At 35.2% G+C, this 17,119-nt stretch overlaps 1 protein-coding gene across 1 annotated transcript in view; it reads right to left on the bottom strand.

Moving 5' to 3' along the window:
• LOC136036827 (neuroligin-4, Y-linked-like) overlaps positions 1-17,119 on the bottom strand; it is a 277,273-nt gene that overhangs the window by 49,443 nt on the left and 210,711 nt on the right. The window contains exon 8 of the mRNA XM_065719159.1: positions 5,424-5,975. Coding sequence (XP_065575231.1) covers positions 5,424-5,975 — 552 coding nt within the window. The remainder of the gene's footprint in view (positions 1-5,423; positions 5,976-17,119) is intronic.

The raw sequence follows: 17,119 nt of genomic DNA, 5'->3' as shown, positions 1-17,119 counted from the left end.
AATCAAATTATACTTCAAGTGTATCTCCTTGCCCGAACCAAAAAAGTAAAAAATCTGGAAGCTTATATCTCAAAAGTAAATTACTGAAATTGATACGCATTAATACTAGAACTCTTAATTTTCAAAAATTAGCACAAGTAAATGCAAAACAATTGCGGTGAATTTGCAGTACCAGTTCGAATTAGATCGAATTGTAGTGCAAGTGAATCTCCTTGCCCAAACCAAAAAAGGAAAAAAAGTTTTTCCAAAATGGCTCTTCCACTCCTTCCCCTTGGCCAAAACTTGGTTATGTCAATGGTCTTGTGAGCATTTAATGACTTTAGGCAAACATAGGCAAAACCCAGGGGTTTCCATTTTAATCACATAGCTATAGAAGCCTATACCTCCAAATTAAATTACTGAAATTGATACACATTACTACTAGAAACCTACACTTGCAAAAATTAGCACAAGTATATGCAAAAAAAAATGTTAAAGCCAGAAATACAGCAAATTATTTCTTAACGTGTAATAAATCTAATGGAGAAAGGCTAGTGTGTTCACACAATGGAAGGTTTGAAATGGAAAGGAAGAAAGGAGATTTTAAATTAGAAAGGCATCTTAAACAAAAGAAGGTACTTATTTTCTGCTGCAGAATTGACTTTCGATGTATCTCAATTTGTGGTTGCGTTAAACGAAAAATATCACTAGAGTCGTGCACTTCTGGCAAAAAGCACCAAAATTGGTGGAGGTATGAATAAGGCTCGGGGAATCCAATGTTGACGAGAAGCACATCAAGCGGACGCTGGAAAGTACCTTTACTAGCACCCGAAGCGCAAAAAAGCACAAGTTTACCAGTCTCTCTCAAACGCATCGAAACTTCTGACAATATATTTTAAGATATGGAGGTTTCAATGGTGGCTACATAAAGAGCAAAGTATTGCTCGGACGCGCACAATAGAGCGCTAAAAAGCGCTTAAAAAGTAAAATGAAAGTGTCTATTCAATAGAATTGCACAAAAAGTGCAATATAGAGTGTATTGAGAAACTCCGGAAAAAGCGGAAATATAGTATGAAATATGGGGAACCCAAAGGTTTTCGGTATAAGTATAGCGATTGCTCTATAAACCCGTATAAAGCACCCAAAGTGCTACAAAAATGCAAGTTTATCAGCCTATCTACAGACGCATTAAAACTTCTTACAATACGTTTTCAGATATGGAGACTCCAATGGTGGTTAAAGAAAAAGCAATGGATTGCTCTGAAGCTTGCAAAAGAGCACCAAAAAACACTTTAAGTACAAACTGAAAGCGTCTATTCCACAGAGTTGCACAAAAAGCACAAAATAGAACGTAGAACGTATGAGTAGAACGTATGATAGAACGTATTGAGAAACTCTGGAAAAAGCGGAAATATAGTATGAAATATGGGGAACCCAAAGGTTTTCGGTATGAAGTATAGCGATTTCTCTATGGCGCCGTATAAGGCACCTCAAGTGCTAAAAAACGTAAGTTCACCAGCCTCCCTGTAAAAGCATCAAAACTTCTGAAAATACGTTTTAAAATATGGCGATTAAAATTGTGGCTTTAAAAAAGCAGAGGATCGTTCTGAAGTACGCGCAAGAGCACTAATGAAAGCGCGTAAAGTGCAAAATGGGAGCGCAAATTCCATAGAATACAGAAACTGGCGAAAAAGCAGCAAATTACAAAAAGCAGCTTAACGTTATCCCAGTATATCCCAGTATGATGCTTTTGTATAAGAGCGTTATGTGAAACACGCAAAGTCTATTGATTCACCGATACGCCAAAACAAGGTACCATTATTTTCAACTCCCGTTCCCTTAAGATGGCCAAGTCAGATTCGGCCCTATTTGCCAAACTTTATATTAGCTGCAATACCAGAGGCACTGACTTAGAACAGTTTTTTAAACACAAGAACCAGCCTTTTCCTTCTTCAATCTCTGATCGGGGTAATCTGAGATCCAGCAAGAAGTCTGATATTGTAACTCTGCTCACAGCTTATTCTTCTGAAGTTGTGACCGAAAAACCTCACGCCAATTCCAAGGTTCTTGATGGTGCCGTCCTAGTCCTTACCACCTACTAATGTCAAAAGCAAGATGTTTGGTGGATATATTACAGAAGAAATCTGCAGATACCTTTGTAAGCAGTTCACAAGTAAAACACAGGGAATTAACGTAGTTTTTGACGTTTATAAGTCCGACAACTTGAAAACTTCTACACGAGAAAAGCACGGCAAGGCAATGTATCGGACAGAGGTTACAGAAACTACGCCAGTTCTAAAAAACTGGAATAGTTTCCTTCAATGTTCAGACAACAAGCAGAGCCTATTGGAGTTCATGGCAAAAAAGATATGCGACACTGTTACCAATCTTCACTCCTGGTTGTCTTCACTCCTGGTGAGTCTTCACTCCTGGTAGTCTTCACTGCTGGTGATATGGTGATAATGGTAGTCTTCACTCCTGGTGATAGTGCGATAAGTACTCTTCCAACTGACCTAGCTGAAATTCATCCTAGAAACTATGAGGAAGGAGATAGCAGGATAGTCCTGCACTGCCTTAATCAAGCACACTGATTTATTCATCGCAAAGTGCTTTCCTTTTGGTGTTGATCAACTGTACGTAGCCTATGACATAACAACTGCACTTGGCGAAGAAAAGGTGCCATCACTGCCTTTTTTTCGATTCTCCTAGTGGCTGCGACAATGTGTCCGTATTCCTGTGGCATGGCAAAGGAGGGTTATGGAGAGCATGTGAAGCCCATAGCGCCATAACACTGGTCTTCGACCGCCTGTCTTCTCCTCTTCAAGAGCTCACTGAAAAAGAATTTTCACAAATTGGAAAAATCATTGTACTTGTATATGACAGATCCAGTAGGAAAGAGCCGGTAAACAAGTTTATGATGTATCTGTTCACAAAAACGGATCATCCATGGACAGATTTCCGCCAATTCAGGATGCGCTAGGCCAGCACATTCGATGCACTTACATTCAAGCCCAGGTAGTGTCCAGTTCTCACCTTGCCATTATTCCCGAAAAGAACCCCAAAGATTACGGATAGGAAACTACTAGCAAATAGGCTTTTTGCTCTCCAATGGTCAACCCTGCCCACATAAGATCAGATATCATCAGATCAGATGATCAGATATGATCGGAATACCGTATTATATGATAATTATTAACTTTGTATCCCATTTTCTACATCATATATCATATGATCAGATATGATCGGAATACCGTATTATGTGATAATTATTAACTTACATTGTATCCCATTTTCTACATCATATATCATATGATCGAATATGATCGGAATACCGTATTATGTGATAATTATTAACTTACTTTGTATCCCATTTTTTACATCATATATCATATGATCAGACATGATCGGAATACCGTACTATGTGATAATTATTAACTTACTTTGTATCCCATTTTCTACATCATATATCATATGATCAGATATGATCGGAATACCGTATTATGTGATAATTATTAACTTACTTTGTATCCCATTTCCTACATCATATATCACACGATCAGATATGATCGAAATACCGTATTATGTAATAATTTTTAACTTACTTTGTATCCCATTTTCTATAATAACATTGACAATCAAAACAAGTTAGCTAAAGTTGCAACTGGAAATGGCTTTATTGGTTGCGCATCTCCTAAAAAGTACCATGTAGGTCTCTCTATATGTGTTTGAAATCCTTCCATTCTCTTTGAGTCATAAAACTTCATGGGCTGTACTGGAGGCTCTAAATCTCGTTCCGTATTGCATGTTCGATGTCATTTCGAATTATCGCTTGTTTTAAGAAACTAATGTTTTGTATTTTTTTCTATTTTCGTGCTTGAAGCGGGCATTCAGACATGCCAGTACCGGATACTGGCTCACAGATTCGCTTTCTATTCAACATCACTCGACTCTCGGTATTTCAAACCATGTCGAGGTTTGTCGAGGTATTTCAAACCAAACCTGAACTTTCTCTAACCAGCAGATGAGTTCCGCGCTTTTAGCGCACGTTTCAGGGATTCCAAAAGTGGCATAAAGCAATCGCTCGACTTCCTACTTGTGATTATTGGGTTCCGCATATTTTGTAATACGTTACCACTTTTTCGGACCGTCTTCAAACTTTCCACCAGTTCTGCACTTTTCCGCGCTTTTGAGCGTACAAATTTGCGCATTGACGCGTAAACTAGAGCTGCTGCGTGTAATATTCGGACTTCTAGTGTTATAAACTAATTTTTTGCCTGTATTGGTATTACATGGGATAGCTGCTCTAATTTGCCCTTTATGCATTTTTTAACGCTCTATTGCGGGCTTTAGAGCAATCCTTTACTTTCATATAGCCACCACTGAAATCGTACATCTATATTTCCATCAATTTGGTGCTTTTTACCAGAAGTGCTTATGCCTTATGCTTATTTAGTGCTTTTACCAGAATTGCAGAAGATCCTTATGCTTAACGGTCTCACTCCATAGCTTATAAAAGTTTTATAGTATTCTTCCTTTCTTTAACTATGACGGAAACTGTCAATATGACTCTTTTATCTATTGAAAAAAGTTTAAAATCAACATCTTTTTAGAATAAGATGACTTCTCCAATATTTCCTATCTTGCCATTATTAATGCATCTTTGCCTGTTCCTTGCTTTGTTTTGTTTTTCTGTTCGCTTTTTATGAAGAAAAAATGAAAAAACAAGGAAAGCAAAAGAAGTAATCTGAAAACGCCAGGCTTATGGACAGTAGGAAGACAAAGAAGAAGAAGAACAATTGAAGGGATATTTTGCCTATGTCCAACAAGGCCTCTTCTGAAATAGGGATATAATTTAGACCAAAAAAGTATAAAAAAGTAAAAAATCTAAAATGAAAAGAGAATGAAAGAATGAAAATAATATAGGGAAAACACGGAAAAGAATAATATGGAAAAAACATGCAAAATTTTTAATTAGGACTCAAGAAAAATTTCATTTATACTATTATTGAGGAATGTCCAAGTATTTCGGCTTACAATCTGGTTATGCTTAGCCATCAGAAGATGACCACGGACATACAATATACAACAGAGCTGATTTTATGCTTTTTACTCTTTTCTGATTGCCATATCTGGATTTACTTTCAAAATCAATACTTATAATTTGTCGTGTGTTTCTTTTATTTTTTTCTCTTTTTGTATGGATTTTTTTTTGTGATTGTCTCATCTTTTGCGTAATTTTCTAGTATGTGTTAATATGTTTCATCTCCCCACTGATAAAGGCTTCCAGATGCGAGGCCAAAAAATTTTGACACTCTAGTATTTATGTAAAAAAAAAAAAATCAAAGTTACACTGTCTTAATTACAAGATTTGCCTCTTTTTGTAATTCATTTTATTTTAAGTACAAATGAAAAGGCAGTGTATTCTAAATGAAATGTCTACTTGCCTGATTTCTAATATATTCGAAGCTATACATAAATGCCGATCCAGTTCGCCCTAATTTGTTTCCAGCTGCAATAACAGGAGCAACAAACAACGAATCCGTTAGTGCTTCTATCGTTGCATCCCTAATTGACATGGGGTCAGGTAATATTGTTTCCCAATCCGTATATTCATTACTCACAGCTAGGAACAATTCTTGCTGATGATACTTAAAGCACTGACTAATCATTTCACGAAAAATGCTATCTCTTTTATCCATTTCTATTCCGTATTCACAATCGGTATTACTTAACAAATGAGCAGCATCGAAGAGAGACACTCCGAATAAAAGGTCAATATCGTTTAAAGTCTCGCTTCTTTTTCTCAGCTGATTAGTCCGAAAATCATGGCGAATTACAACATTGTCAGCACTTGGAGCAAATAGATTTTTGAATTTTATTGAGGATACTTCTGAAGAGATATTAACAAGAGTCTGAAATGGTAGATCACGAAGACAAAGTATCAAGGATTCCCAGTCTGATATACTTGTACTACTTCCAGCAATGCAGCCTGAAGCCTGAAAAAAAGAACAATACGGTAATGCCATCTCTTGACTTAGTTATTACTTCTGACACATAGAATTTAATTCCTGTAAATTTTGACGCTTCAGTAAAATGAGAGAACTAATCCTTTTATTAAATACCATATTGATTTTTTTTTGTGTTTTTCTTTTCTAATCAAAAGCCAATGGATAAAGAGACCTTAAATTTTCTAATCTTGGTGGATGAAGATTTCCAGAATTGATAGATAGCTCAAGTTAGGTTTAATTTAGTCCAATAGAATTAGAAAATTGGAAGCCTTAGTGATGACAGTGGTCATGTATGGTTCTAAAACGTGGACAATGAAAGAGGGAGGAGGATTTATTAGATGTCTTCCAAAGGAGTTGTCTACAGATTGTTTTCAGTACACGTCTGACTGACCATACTTCATACAAGAAGCTTTACAAAACATTTGGTTCATTCCCACTTTCTAGGGCTATAATAAAAGAAAAGTTGGAATGGCCAGGACACGTATTGCTTATGAAGGATGACATATAGCCAAAAATTGTCTTTGTTGGCCAGCAGCCTGGGACCAAAGGTAAGGCAGGTTGTCTCTAGGATGGGTGAAAGGATGTCGTAATGAAGGATGTAAGGAAAATTGGAACTTATTGAAAGGATTTAAAGAGGAAGGGTTTGAATAGATTTGGATGGAGGAGGGCGTAGCTTTGTTGGCATCAGATGATATTTGATATTATCTACCTATTCAATATTTTTAGAATGAAGTTTTCCCAACCTAATGGAAAAATGAATGGAAAAATTAAACCAGCAAAGGCTGTAAAAGATAACTACGCGTTGTGTTTAACGTTAACTTCAGGGCAACTTAACATCATGTTTACTTCATGGCGGTTTCACATTCTTTGTGCATCTTTTTTAAAGTCAAGCCTATTTGTTCTTTTTCTCTTTTGCTGTTCTTATTTCCCCTAACCCTAAAATCAATAAGATGCTAAGTAGAAATATATTTTGTATAATTCCCTGCTGTTTATTTTCCTTAACTGAAATAAATTGCTGGAGCAATAATTACAGCGTATATTGTTATCGTAGGCTGTCAGTACAGGAATCACAAGTAAGTGCAGATATATGTTCCCCTAAGAAATCTTAAGTAGTTTTCTATAAGGAATAATCCTCTGCCTAATCCAGCACAAAGAACACCTAATGGAGTTATCAAAGTCTTACGTAAAGAACCAACTGTTTGTTCTGTCTTTCTAAGTAAAAACAATGATACAAGTGTGGGATGTAGCAATTGGTTTGAATTAGAAAAGCTAATGCAAGAATACTTCATCGTGTGTCCAAAATCCCTGGAATATGTTGACATTGTCAGTTTTGAATTCTTCTAATCGGCCGAATTCTGCTAATATTTGGTTATTAAAGATGCTTAGTAAGGCTAGGAGATTGAAGAGTTAAAAGGATAAAAAATAACACAGCTAGGAAGGTGTATAGGAGGAGAGGATTTCGGTCTACGACTCTGTGCCTCCCCAATAACTTTCAAATATTTATTATTTATGCTAAATATACAAATTTCACACAAATTACCTTTTTATTACCATTTTTGTTTTGAGTATACGCTGATCAAAACGTAAAAACAAAATGCCACTTTTTCTATTTAATTTTTCACATGTCAGCCCATTTATCTAACCATGATTACATTGGTCAAAAGTTCAAAAGGGAGCAAAATCCTAGAACAGCTTAAACAATCGCAAAACACTTAAAGACTGCTTGAACTCTCACTTTTTAAACAATCTGCTAGAACAGCTTAAACATTCGCTAAAAGACTTAAAGACTCTGCTTGAACTCTCACTTCTTAAACACTCTAATAGAACAGCTTAAATACTCGCTTAAATACTTAAACACTCTCTCGCTTCTTAGACACTCTACTAGAACAGCTTAAACACTCAATAAAATACTTGAAGACTCTGCTTAAACTCTTGCTTTTTAAACACTCTGCTAGAACAGCTTAAACACTCGCTAAAAGACTTAAAGACTCTCTCGCTTCTTAAACACTCTACTAGAACAGCTTAAAAACTCGCTAAAACACTTAAAGACTGCTTGAACTCTCACTTTTTAAACACTCTGCTAGAACAGCTTAATCACTCGCTAAAAGACTTAAAGACTCTGCTTGAACTCTCACTTCTTAACTTGCTTTTTAAACACTCTGCTAGAACAGCTTAAACACCCGCTAAAAGACTTAAAGACTCTCTCGCTTCTTAAACACTCTACTAGAACAGCTTAAACACTCAATAAAATACTTGAAGACTCTGCTTGAACTCTCACTTCTTAAACACTCTACTAGAACAGCTTAAATACTCGCTTAAATACTTAAACACTCTCTCGCTTCTTAATCACTCTACTAGAACAGCTTAAACACTCGCTAAAAGACTTACAGACTCTGCTTGAACTCTCACTTCTTAAACACTCTACTAGAACAGCTGAAACACTCGCTTATAGACTTAAAGACTCTGCTTAAACTCTCACCTCTTAAACACTCTACTAGAACAGCTTAAACACTTGCTAAAAGACTTAAAGACTCTGCTTGAACTCTCACTTCTTAAACACTCTACTAGAACAGCTTATATACTCGCTTAAATACTTAAACACTCTGTCGCTTCTTAAACACTCTGCTACAACAGCTTAAAAACTCGCTTAAACAGTTAATCACTCTGCTTGAACACACGCTTCTTAAACACTCTACTAGAACAGCTTAGAAACTCGCTAAAACACTTAAGGACTCTAATTGAACACACATTTCTTAAACACTCTACTAGAACAGCTTAAACACTCGCTAACAAATCCAAAAACTCTGCTTAAACTCTCGCTTCTTAAACACTCTGCTAGACCAGCTTAAACACTCGCTTAAACGCCTAAAAACTCTGCTTAAACTCTCGCTTCTTATAAACTCTGCTAGAACAGCTTAAACGCTCGATAAAACACTTAAAGACTCTGCTTGAACACACACTTCTTAAATACTCTACTAGAACAGCTAAACACTCGCTATAACACTTAAGGACTCTGCTTGAACTCTCACTTCTTAAACACTCTGCTAGAACAGCTTAAAAATACGCTTAAACACTTAAACAATCTGTTTAAACTCTCGCTTCTTAGACACTCTACTAGAACAGCTTAAACACTCGCTTAAAGACTTATACACTCTGCTTGAACACACGCTTCTCAATCACTTTACTAGAACAGCTAAACACTAGCTAAAAGACTCTTAAACACTCTCTCGCTTCTCTAAACACTCTCTCTTCTCTTCTCAAACAACTCTCGCTTCTTAAACACTCTACTAGATCAGCCTAAATACTCGCTAAAATACTTAAACACTCTTTCGCTTCTTAAACACTCTGCTAGAACAGCTTAAACACTCGCTAAAAATCCAAAACTCTGCTTTAACTCTCGCTTCTTAAACACTCTGCTAGAACAGCTTAAACACTCGTTTGAACACCCAAAAACTCTTCTTAGACTCTCGCTTCTTAAACACTCTGCTAGAACAGCTTAAACACTGACTAAAAAATTCAAAAACTCTGCTTAAACTCTCGCTTCTTAAGCACTCTGCTAGAACAGCTTAAACACTCGCTTATAGACTTAAAGACTCTGCTTAAACTCTCGCTTTTTAAACACTCTACTAGAACAGCTTAAACACTCGCTAAAAGAGTTAAAGACTCTTCTTGAACACACACTTCTTAAACACTCTACTGGAACAGCTTAAACACTCACTAAAAAATCCAAAAAACTCTGCTTAGACTCTCGCTTCTAAACACTCTGCTAGAACAGCTTAAACACTCGCTTAAACGCCTAAAAACTCCGCTTAAACTCTCGCTTCTTAAAAACTCTGCTAGAACAGCTTAAACGCTCGCTAAAACACTTAAAGACTCTGCTTGAACACACGCTTCTTAAACACTCTACCAGAACAGCTTAAACACTCGCTAAAAAAAACTTAAAGACTCTGCTTGAACTCTCACTTCTTAAACACTCTACTAGAACAGCCTAAATTCTTGCTTAAATACTTAACACTCTCTTGCTTCTTAAACACTCTGCTAGAACAGCTTAAAAACTCGCTTAAACACTTAAACACTCTCCTTAAAAATTTGCTTCTTAAACACTCTACTAGAACAGCTTAAACACTCGCTAAAACACGTAAACACTCTGCTAGAACAACTAAAATTCAATTGTACATCTTGCTTATAATATTCATTTTAAAGAAACACAATCAGTATGAAATCCATCTAACAATGCAACATGTCTGATTATGCTTGTATCTCGTTTCTGTAAAGTATTACATGTAAATACTAGCATAAAGAACAAAATAACCAGCATTCAAAATAAGAAAATAAAATAATAGTAAAAAAATCACTTAATTATGCTATTTAATTTTTATTTATTGTAGCGACTTGGACAGTGGTAATTTGCCATACACAGAGTAGCCTAGTCTTTGCAGTTTCTGCTCGTAAATGTTAAAGGCGCTTTTAAATTTATGATATGTTTTTTTTTTATTTACATTTGCAGCATTTTAATTTACGACGAAGACAATCCAGTTATAACTAAGGAGGACTTTACCTTTTAATTGCAAAACAATTATTGTGATATGGTTTATCTTTGATATGGATGGTGTATCGTATGGTGTATCTTTACTGTACAAGCCTTTTGTTTTTTGACACAAAGATACTGCTTCCTAAATCTTACTTGAAAGTCGCTATCTTAAATTTGAGAGGGAGATAAAAGGGGGGAAACAGAGCTATTTTGTCTCTCGCAGCGGTGTCAATTTTAATCCATATCGTTTTAGTGTGAAGAAAACAACTTATTGCATGAATGCTTCCAACGATTTAATTTCCATTTTAATGGAAATTAAATCGTTAATATAAATCGTTATATAAATCAAATTATACTGAAAGTGATTATATTGATTTTTTATGTAATTCTAGCAAAATCATCGAATATAATTTTTTGTGTCTGTGTCAACTCAAGTCCTTTGAACTTTCAAAACAGTATTTTTCCCAAGTATAAGGTTTAAAGAAAGCTTATTTTATCTTTTTTTATTTTATCCGGATGACTGAAAAAACTTTCAAAGTATTTAACTCATTAAAATGGAAATTAAATCGTTGGAAGCATTCATGCAAGAAGTTGTTTTCTTCACACTAAAACGATATGGATTAAAATTGACACCGTTGCGAGAGACAAAATAGCTCTGTCTCCCCCCTTTTATCTCCCTCTCAAATTTAAGATAGCGACTTTCAAGTAAGATTTGGAAAGCAGTATCTTTATGTCAAAAAACAAAAGGCTTATACAGTAAAGATACACCATACGATACACCATCCATATCAAAGATAAACCATATCACAATAATTGTTTTGCAATATTTAAGCGAGTGTTTAAGCTGTTCTAGCAGAGTGTTTAGAAGCGAGAGTTTAAGCAGAGTTTTTGGATTTTTTAGCGAGTGTTTAAGCTGTTCTAGTGGAGTGTTTAAGAACTGTGTGTTAAAGCAGAGTCTTTAGGTGTTTTAGCGAGTTTTTAAACTGTTCTAGTAGAGTGTTTAAGAAGTATGTGCTAAAGCAGAGTGTTTAAGTGTTTTAGCGAGTATATAAGCTGTTCTAGTAGAGTGTTTAAGAAGTGAGAGTTCAAGCAGAGTCTTTAAGTCTTTTAGCAAGTGTTTAAGCTGTTCTAGTAGAGTGTTTAAGAGGTGAGAGTTCAAGCAGAGTCTTTAACTCTTTTAGCGAGTGTTTAAGCTGTTCTAGTAGAGTGTTTAAAAAGCGAGAGTTTAAGCAGAGTCTTTAAGTCTATAAGCGAGTGTTTCAGCTGTTGTAGTAGAGTGTTTAAGAAGCTATGTTCAAGCAGAGTCTTTAAGTGTTTTAGCGAGTGTTTAAGCTGTTCTAGCAGAGTGCTTAAGAAGCGAGAGTTTAAGCAGAGTTTTTGATTTTTTTTAGTCAGTGTTTAAGCTGTTCTAGCAGAGTGTTTAAGAAGCGAGAGTCTAAGAAGCGTTTTTGGGTGTTTAAGCGAGTGTTTAAGCTGTTCCAGCAGAGTGTTTAAGAAGCGAAAAAGTGTTTAAGTATTTTAGCGAGTATTTAGGCTGATCTAGTAGAGTGTTTAAGAAGCGAGAGCAGAGTCTCTAAGTCTTTTAGCTAGTGTTTAGCTGTTCTAGTAAATTGTTTGAGAAGCGTGTGTTCAAGCAGAGTGTATAAGTGTTTAAGCGAGTGTTTAAGCTGTTCCAGTAGAGTGTCTAAGAAGCGAAAGTTTAAGCAGAGTGTTTAAGTGTTTAAGCGAGTTTTTAAGCTGTTCTAGCAGAGTGTTTAAGAAATGAGAGTTCAAGCAGAGTCCTTAAGTGTTTTAGCGAGTGTTTAAGCTGTTCTAGTAGAGTATTTAAGAAGTGTGTGTTCAAGCAGAGTCTTTAAGTCTTTTAGCGAGCGTTTAAGCTGTTCTAGCAGAATGCTTAAGAAGCGAGAGTTTAAGCAGAGTTTTTGAATTTTTTAGTCAGTGTTTAAGCTGTTCTAGTAGAGTGTTTAAGAGACGTGTGTTCAAGCAGAGTCTTTAAGTGTTTTAGAGAACGGTTAAGCTGTTCTAGCAGAGTTTTTAAGAAGCGAAAGTTTAAGCGGAGTTTATAGGCATTATAGCGAGTGTTTAAGCTGTTCTAGCAGAGTGTTTAGAAGCGAGAGTTTAAGCAAAGTTTTTGGATTTTTTAGCGAGTGTTTAAGCTGTTCTAGTAGAGTGTTTAAGAAGTGTGTGTTCAAGAACAGTCTTTAAGTGTTTTAGCGAGTTTTTAAGCTGTTCTAGTAGAGTGTTTAAGAACTGTGTTTTAATACAGAGTCTTTAAGTGTTTTAGCGAGTTTTTAAGCTGTTCTAGTAGAGTGTTTAAGAGGTGAGAGTTCAAGCAGAGTCTTTAACTCTTTTAGCGAGTTTTTAAGCTGTTCTAGTAGAGTGTTTAAAAAGCGAGAGTTTAAGCAGAGTCCTTAAGTCTATAAGCGAGTGTTTAAGCTGTTCTAGCAGAGTGTTTAAGAAGCGAGAGTTCAAGCAGAGTCTTTAAGTCTTTTAACGAGTGTTTAAGCTGCTCTAGTAGAGTGTTTAAGAAGTGAGAGCTCAAGCAGAGTCTTTAAGTCTTTTAGCGAGTGCTTAAGCTGTTCTAGTAGAGTGTTTAAGAAGTGAGAGTTCAAGCAGAGTCTTTAAGTCTTTTAACGAGTGTTTAAGCTATTCTAGTAGAGTGTTTAAAAAGCGAGAGTTCAAGCAGAGTCTTTAAGTGTTTTAGCGAGTGTTTAAGCTGTTCTAACAGAGTGTTTAAAAAGCGAGAGAGTGTTTAAGTATTTAAGCGAGTATTTAAGCTGTTCTAGTAGAGTGTTTAAGAAGTGAAAGTTCAAGCAGAGTCTTTAAGTCTTTTAACGAGTGTTTAAGCTGTTCTAGTAGTGTTTAAAAAGCGAGAGTTCAAGCAGAGTCTTTAAGTGTTTTAGCGAGTGTTTAAGCTGTTCTAGCAGAGTGTTTAAGAAGTGAGAGTTCAAGCAGAGTCTTTAAGTCTTTTAACGAGTGTTTAAGCTGTTCTAGTAGAGGGTTTAAGAAGTGAGAGCTCAAGCAGAGTCTTTAAGTCTTTTAGCGAGTGTTTAAGCTGTTCTAGTATAATGTTTAAGAAGCTTGTGTTCAAGCAGAGTCTTTAAGTCTTTTAGCGAGTGTTTAAACTGTTCTAGTAGAGTGTTTAAGAACCTGCGTAACGTAAGAGCTAATTTTTAATTGGTAAATTCTAATGCGATTTTCTGTAATGTCTCTATTTCTGTAATTTATATTTGTGAAATTTCTATACCTTTTATCTATGAATAAGCTTTTTTTCAATCTAATTCTCGAAGAATAAACGCAAAAACAAATGTTACAAAATTCGTTAAGAAATTGTAGAAAAAAATTAGAGAGTGAAGTCTTTTATTGAATTACAAATTTTCGAGGCAGTGGGTGCAGAAACAATGGAAAATACCGCTTAGATAATGAATAGGATAAGGACTTCAACATAGACAGGTGGCAATGGCGCACGCCACATGTTTTTTCAGAAACTGGTGGTATAGGTTGTTGGGATCAAAAGTAAACCAATTCGCTTCAAGCATCATTTGTATAAGGTCACGTGAATGTTTTGAAATTAGTGACTAGCTGGGGCTTACCGAAGTTACCATTTCTATGGGTAGATTCCCCAACTATTAACAATTGATTGAAGTTACTCCAGCCAAATACTGTAAAAATTTTAAAATGAGGCTTAAAAATGGCTGAAGGACAAATACAAAACCAGTTTATTATTATCCTCCTCTCTTGATTAAAGTATCAAAATATGCTTTTTTCAATTGAAAGTAAAGAGCAACATCAACACTTAAACTGGACATAAACGATTACATATTTGAGTGGAGTCGTTCCCATTTCATCAGCTCCCTATCTCTCTAAAGTTTTTTCTTTAGTACTTTAACAGCATCTTATTGTTCTAATTAATCGAATCTTATGTTTCAGGAGTAATCTTAAAAAAGTGGGACAAAATTCAAATTTTGGCGTAAAAATCGATGGGTTAAAGAGTGGACGATCTCCTCATATATGTAATAGTTTCTGTTCGTCTCAAGTTTTAATCTTGCTCCTTACTTTCATTTGAAAAAAAAACATTTTTCGTTTTCCAATTTAATTTCTATTTTTTTTAAATAGTGCCAGTAAAGTCAGATCCACCTCCACGAAAAAATACCCCTCCTCATGGGAAGATCCCCTAAACAATTCAATCCCGGCAAAAATTCACCCTGACAATTACCTTGAACATCTCCACGCGTAAAATTGGTTTAGCAAAGAGAAATTTAAGACAAACACTAAGCATTTAGTATAAGAGTTCTGGCAAAGTCCTCCGGTGTAAACTCTCCCCGTGGATAATCCCCCCAACATAAAATTCACCTTTCCCCCTCTTACCCACAATATGTGTGTACATTTCCCAATAAAAATCCTATACTTAAACAATGGGAAAGTTTATACCTTAATGATTTTCTCAAGGGGCTCTGTGGATGATTTTGGGGAAAAAAGACGCAGGTTACCCTTAGTTACTAAGTTACCCTTCAATATTTTTGCTAACTGAAAAAGGATACTAGAACCTTTCATTTCCGTTCGAATGAGCCGTTTCCCGATGTTATAGCACCGTGGGTTTGATATGGTAACCCCTGAAAAAAAAACCTGGGAAAAGAAAACAAGATTAGCCCTGGGAATAAACACGTGCCCGTGATCATTCTTCTGGCAAAAAATTACAGAATTCCACATTTTCGCAGATAGGACCTTCAAATCTTTACAGTTGGGTTCTCAAATACTTGAATCTGATGGTGCGATTTTCACTAGCATTCTTGGCTTTTATGGGATGTTCCCCCTTTTTTTCTAAAATCAGGAAAAATTTTCTCAGGCTCTTAACCTTTGATGGATAAGACAAAACTGAACAAAACTTATATATTTGAAATCAGTATAATACGCCAATTCTTTTGACATAATTATAGATAACAAAAGTGCATTTTTTAGAGTTTATGTTACTTTTAGCCCGCGTCGCTCCTTACTTACAATTCGAAAGTAAAACAGTTCAAAATAGGGATGATACCTTTTTATTGACAGTGAAATATAAAATTATTTAACTGGATATTTCGAACACATATACAGTGTTCATCATCAGCAATAAAACTAAAAGACATGAATAAAAATAAACAGAATTTATACCTAATAAACTAATTACATATAGTTTATTGCTCTTATTTTTTTCAATGCAACAGCCGAGGCAAATCTCCTTGACCTTTTCGGTTCCGGTTCATTAGATTTAACTGACGTATTACGTGGACAGAGGTCATAGCTCTTAGGTGAAGTGATATTTACTTTATTTGACCTCTTTTGTAAAATTTACAATAGAATTAGAAGAGGATAATAAACTTCCTTTTCTGGATGTCCTTCTTTTAAAAAATTAAAATAGTCTGGATTTTAAGATTTACAGAAAACCTACTAACAATAACAGATTTTTGTCATTTTTCTCCGGTCATGCCCGCCAAGTAAAAATTGGTTTAATCATATCTTTAACTGACCGCATTTTTAGAATTTGTTCTCCAAAATTCATTGAGGAGGAATTATTATTGCTAAAAGACATTTTAATAAGTAACCATTATCCGGGTTGGTTAGTTGACCAGACTTTTTCGAAAAGAAGGAAAAAATTTCTAGAATGTTCTGACGATATTCTGGAAACAACAGAAAAGAAAGATATCTTTTGTTCTCTACCATATGTTCCAGGTTTGAGTGAAAAACTTAAAAGAATTTTACAAAATAATGGTTTAAAGGTAGCTTTAAAAGGTAGTAATACTTTGGCAAGTTTTTTAAATTCTGGAAAGGATCGGACTTCCGTAGAGCAACAAAGTGGGGTTTACAAAATTCCATGTACTTGTGGAAGCTCTTATGTGGGACGTACTAACCAGAATTTAAGAACGAGATTGCTACAACATCATAATTCCATTTCATCGTCTTTAAAGCAAAATACCAAACCTGAAGATTTCACGTCGGCCCTCGCGGAGCATATCTTTAATTTTCCAAATCATTTTATTTTGTTTGAAAATGTTTCTTTGATTTCTAGGGACCAAGGTTTAAAGCAAACTTTCAGGGAAACAATCGAAATTAAAAAAATTCTATTCAAGAATAATTCCATAAACAGAGATACAGGTGAACTTGGATTGAACTCAATTTATGATAATTTACTGAGGTCAAATAAAGTAAATATCACTTCACCTAAGAGCTATGACCTCTGTCCACGTAATACGTCAGTTAAATCTAATGAACCGGAACCGAAAAGGTCAAGGAGATTTGCCTCGGCTGTTGCATTGAAAAAAATAAGAGCAATAAACTATATGTAATTAGTTTATTAGGTATAAATTCTGTTTATTTTTATTCATGTCTTTTAGTTTTACTGCTGATGATGAACACTGTATATGTGTTCGAAATATCCAGTTAAATAATTTTATATTTCACTGTCAATAAAAAGGTATCATCCCTATTTTGAACTGTTTTACTTTCGTCATGGAAAGGCAGTGTGGTCTTCGAAGTTATCTACGTCGAGTATATGGGGATAATGTGACCAAGGAGGTGTCTAAATATATTAACACCCATAAGAGACATGCAAATGTTATAAATC

This window comes from Artemia franciscana, chromosome 16 (genome assembly GCF_032884065.1).
Source record: "Artemia franciscana chromosome 16, ASM3288406v1, whole genome shotgun sequence".
Lineage (NCBI taxonomy): Eukaryota > Metazoa > Arthropoda > Branchiopoda > Anostraca > Artemiidae > Artemia > Artemia franciscana.
The sequence above is the reverse complement of the archived record's forward strand: the minus strand, read 5'-3'. Positions and strand labels throughout refer to the sequence as shown.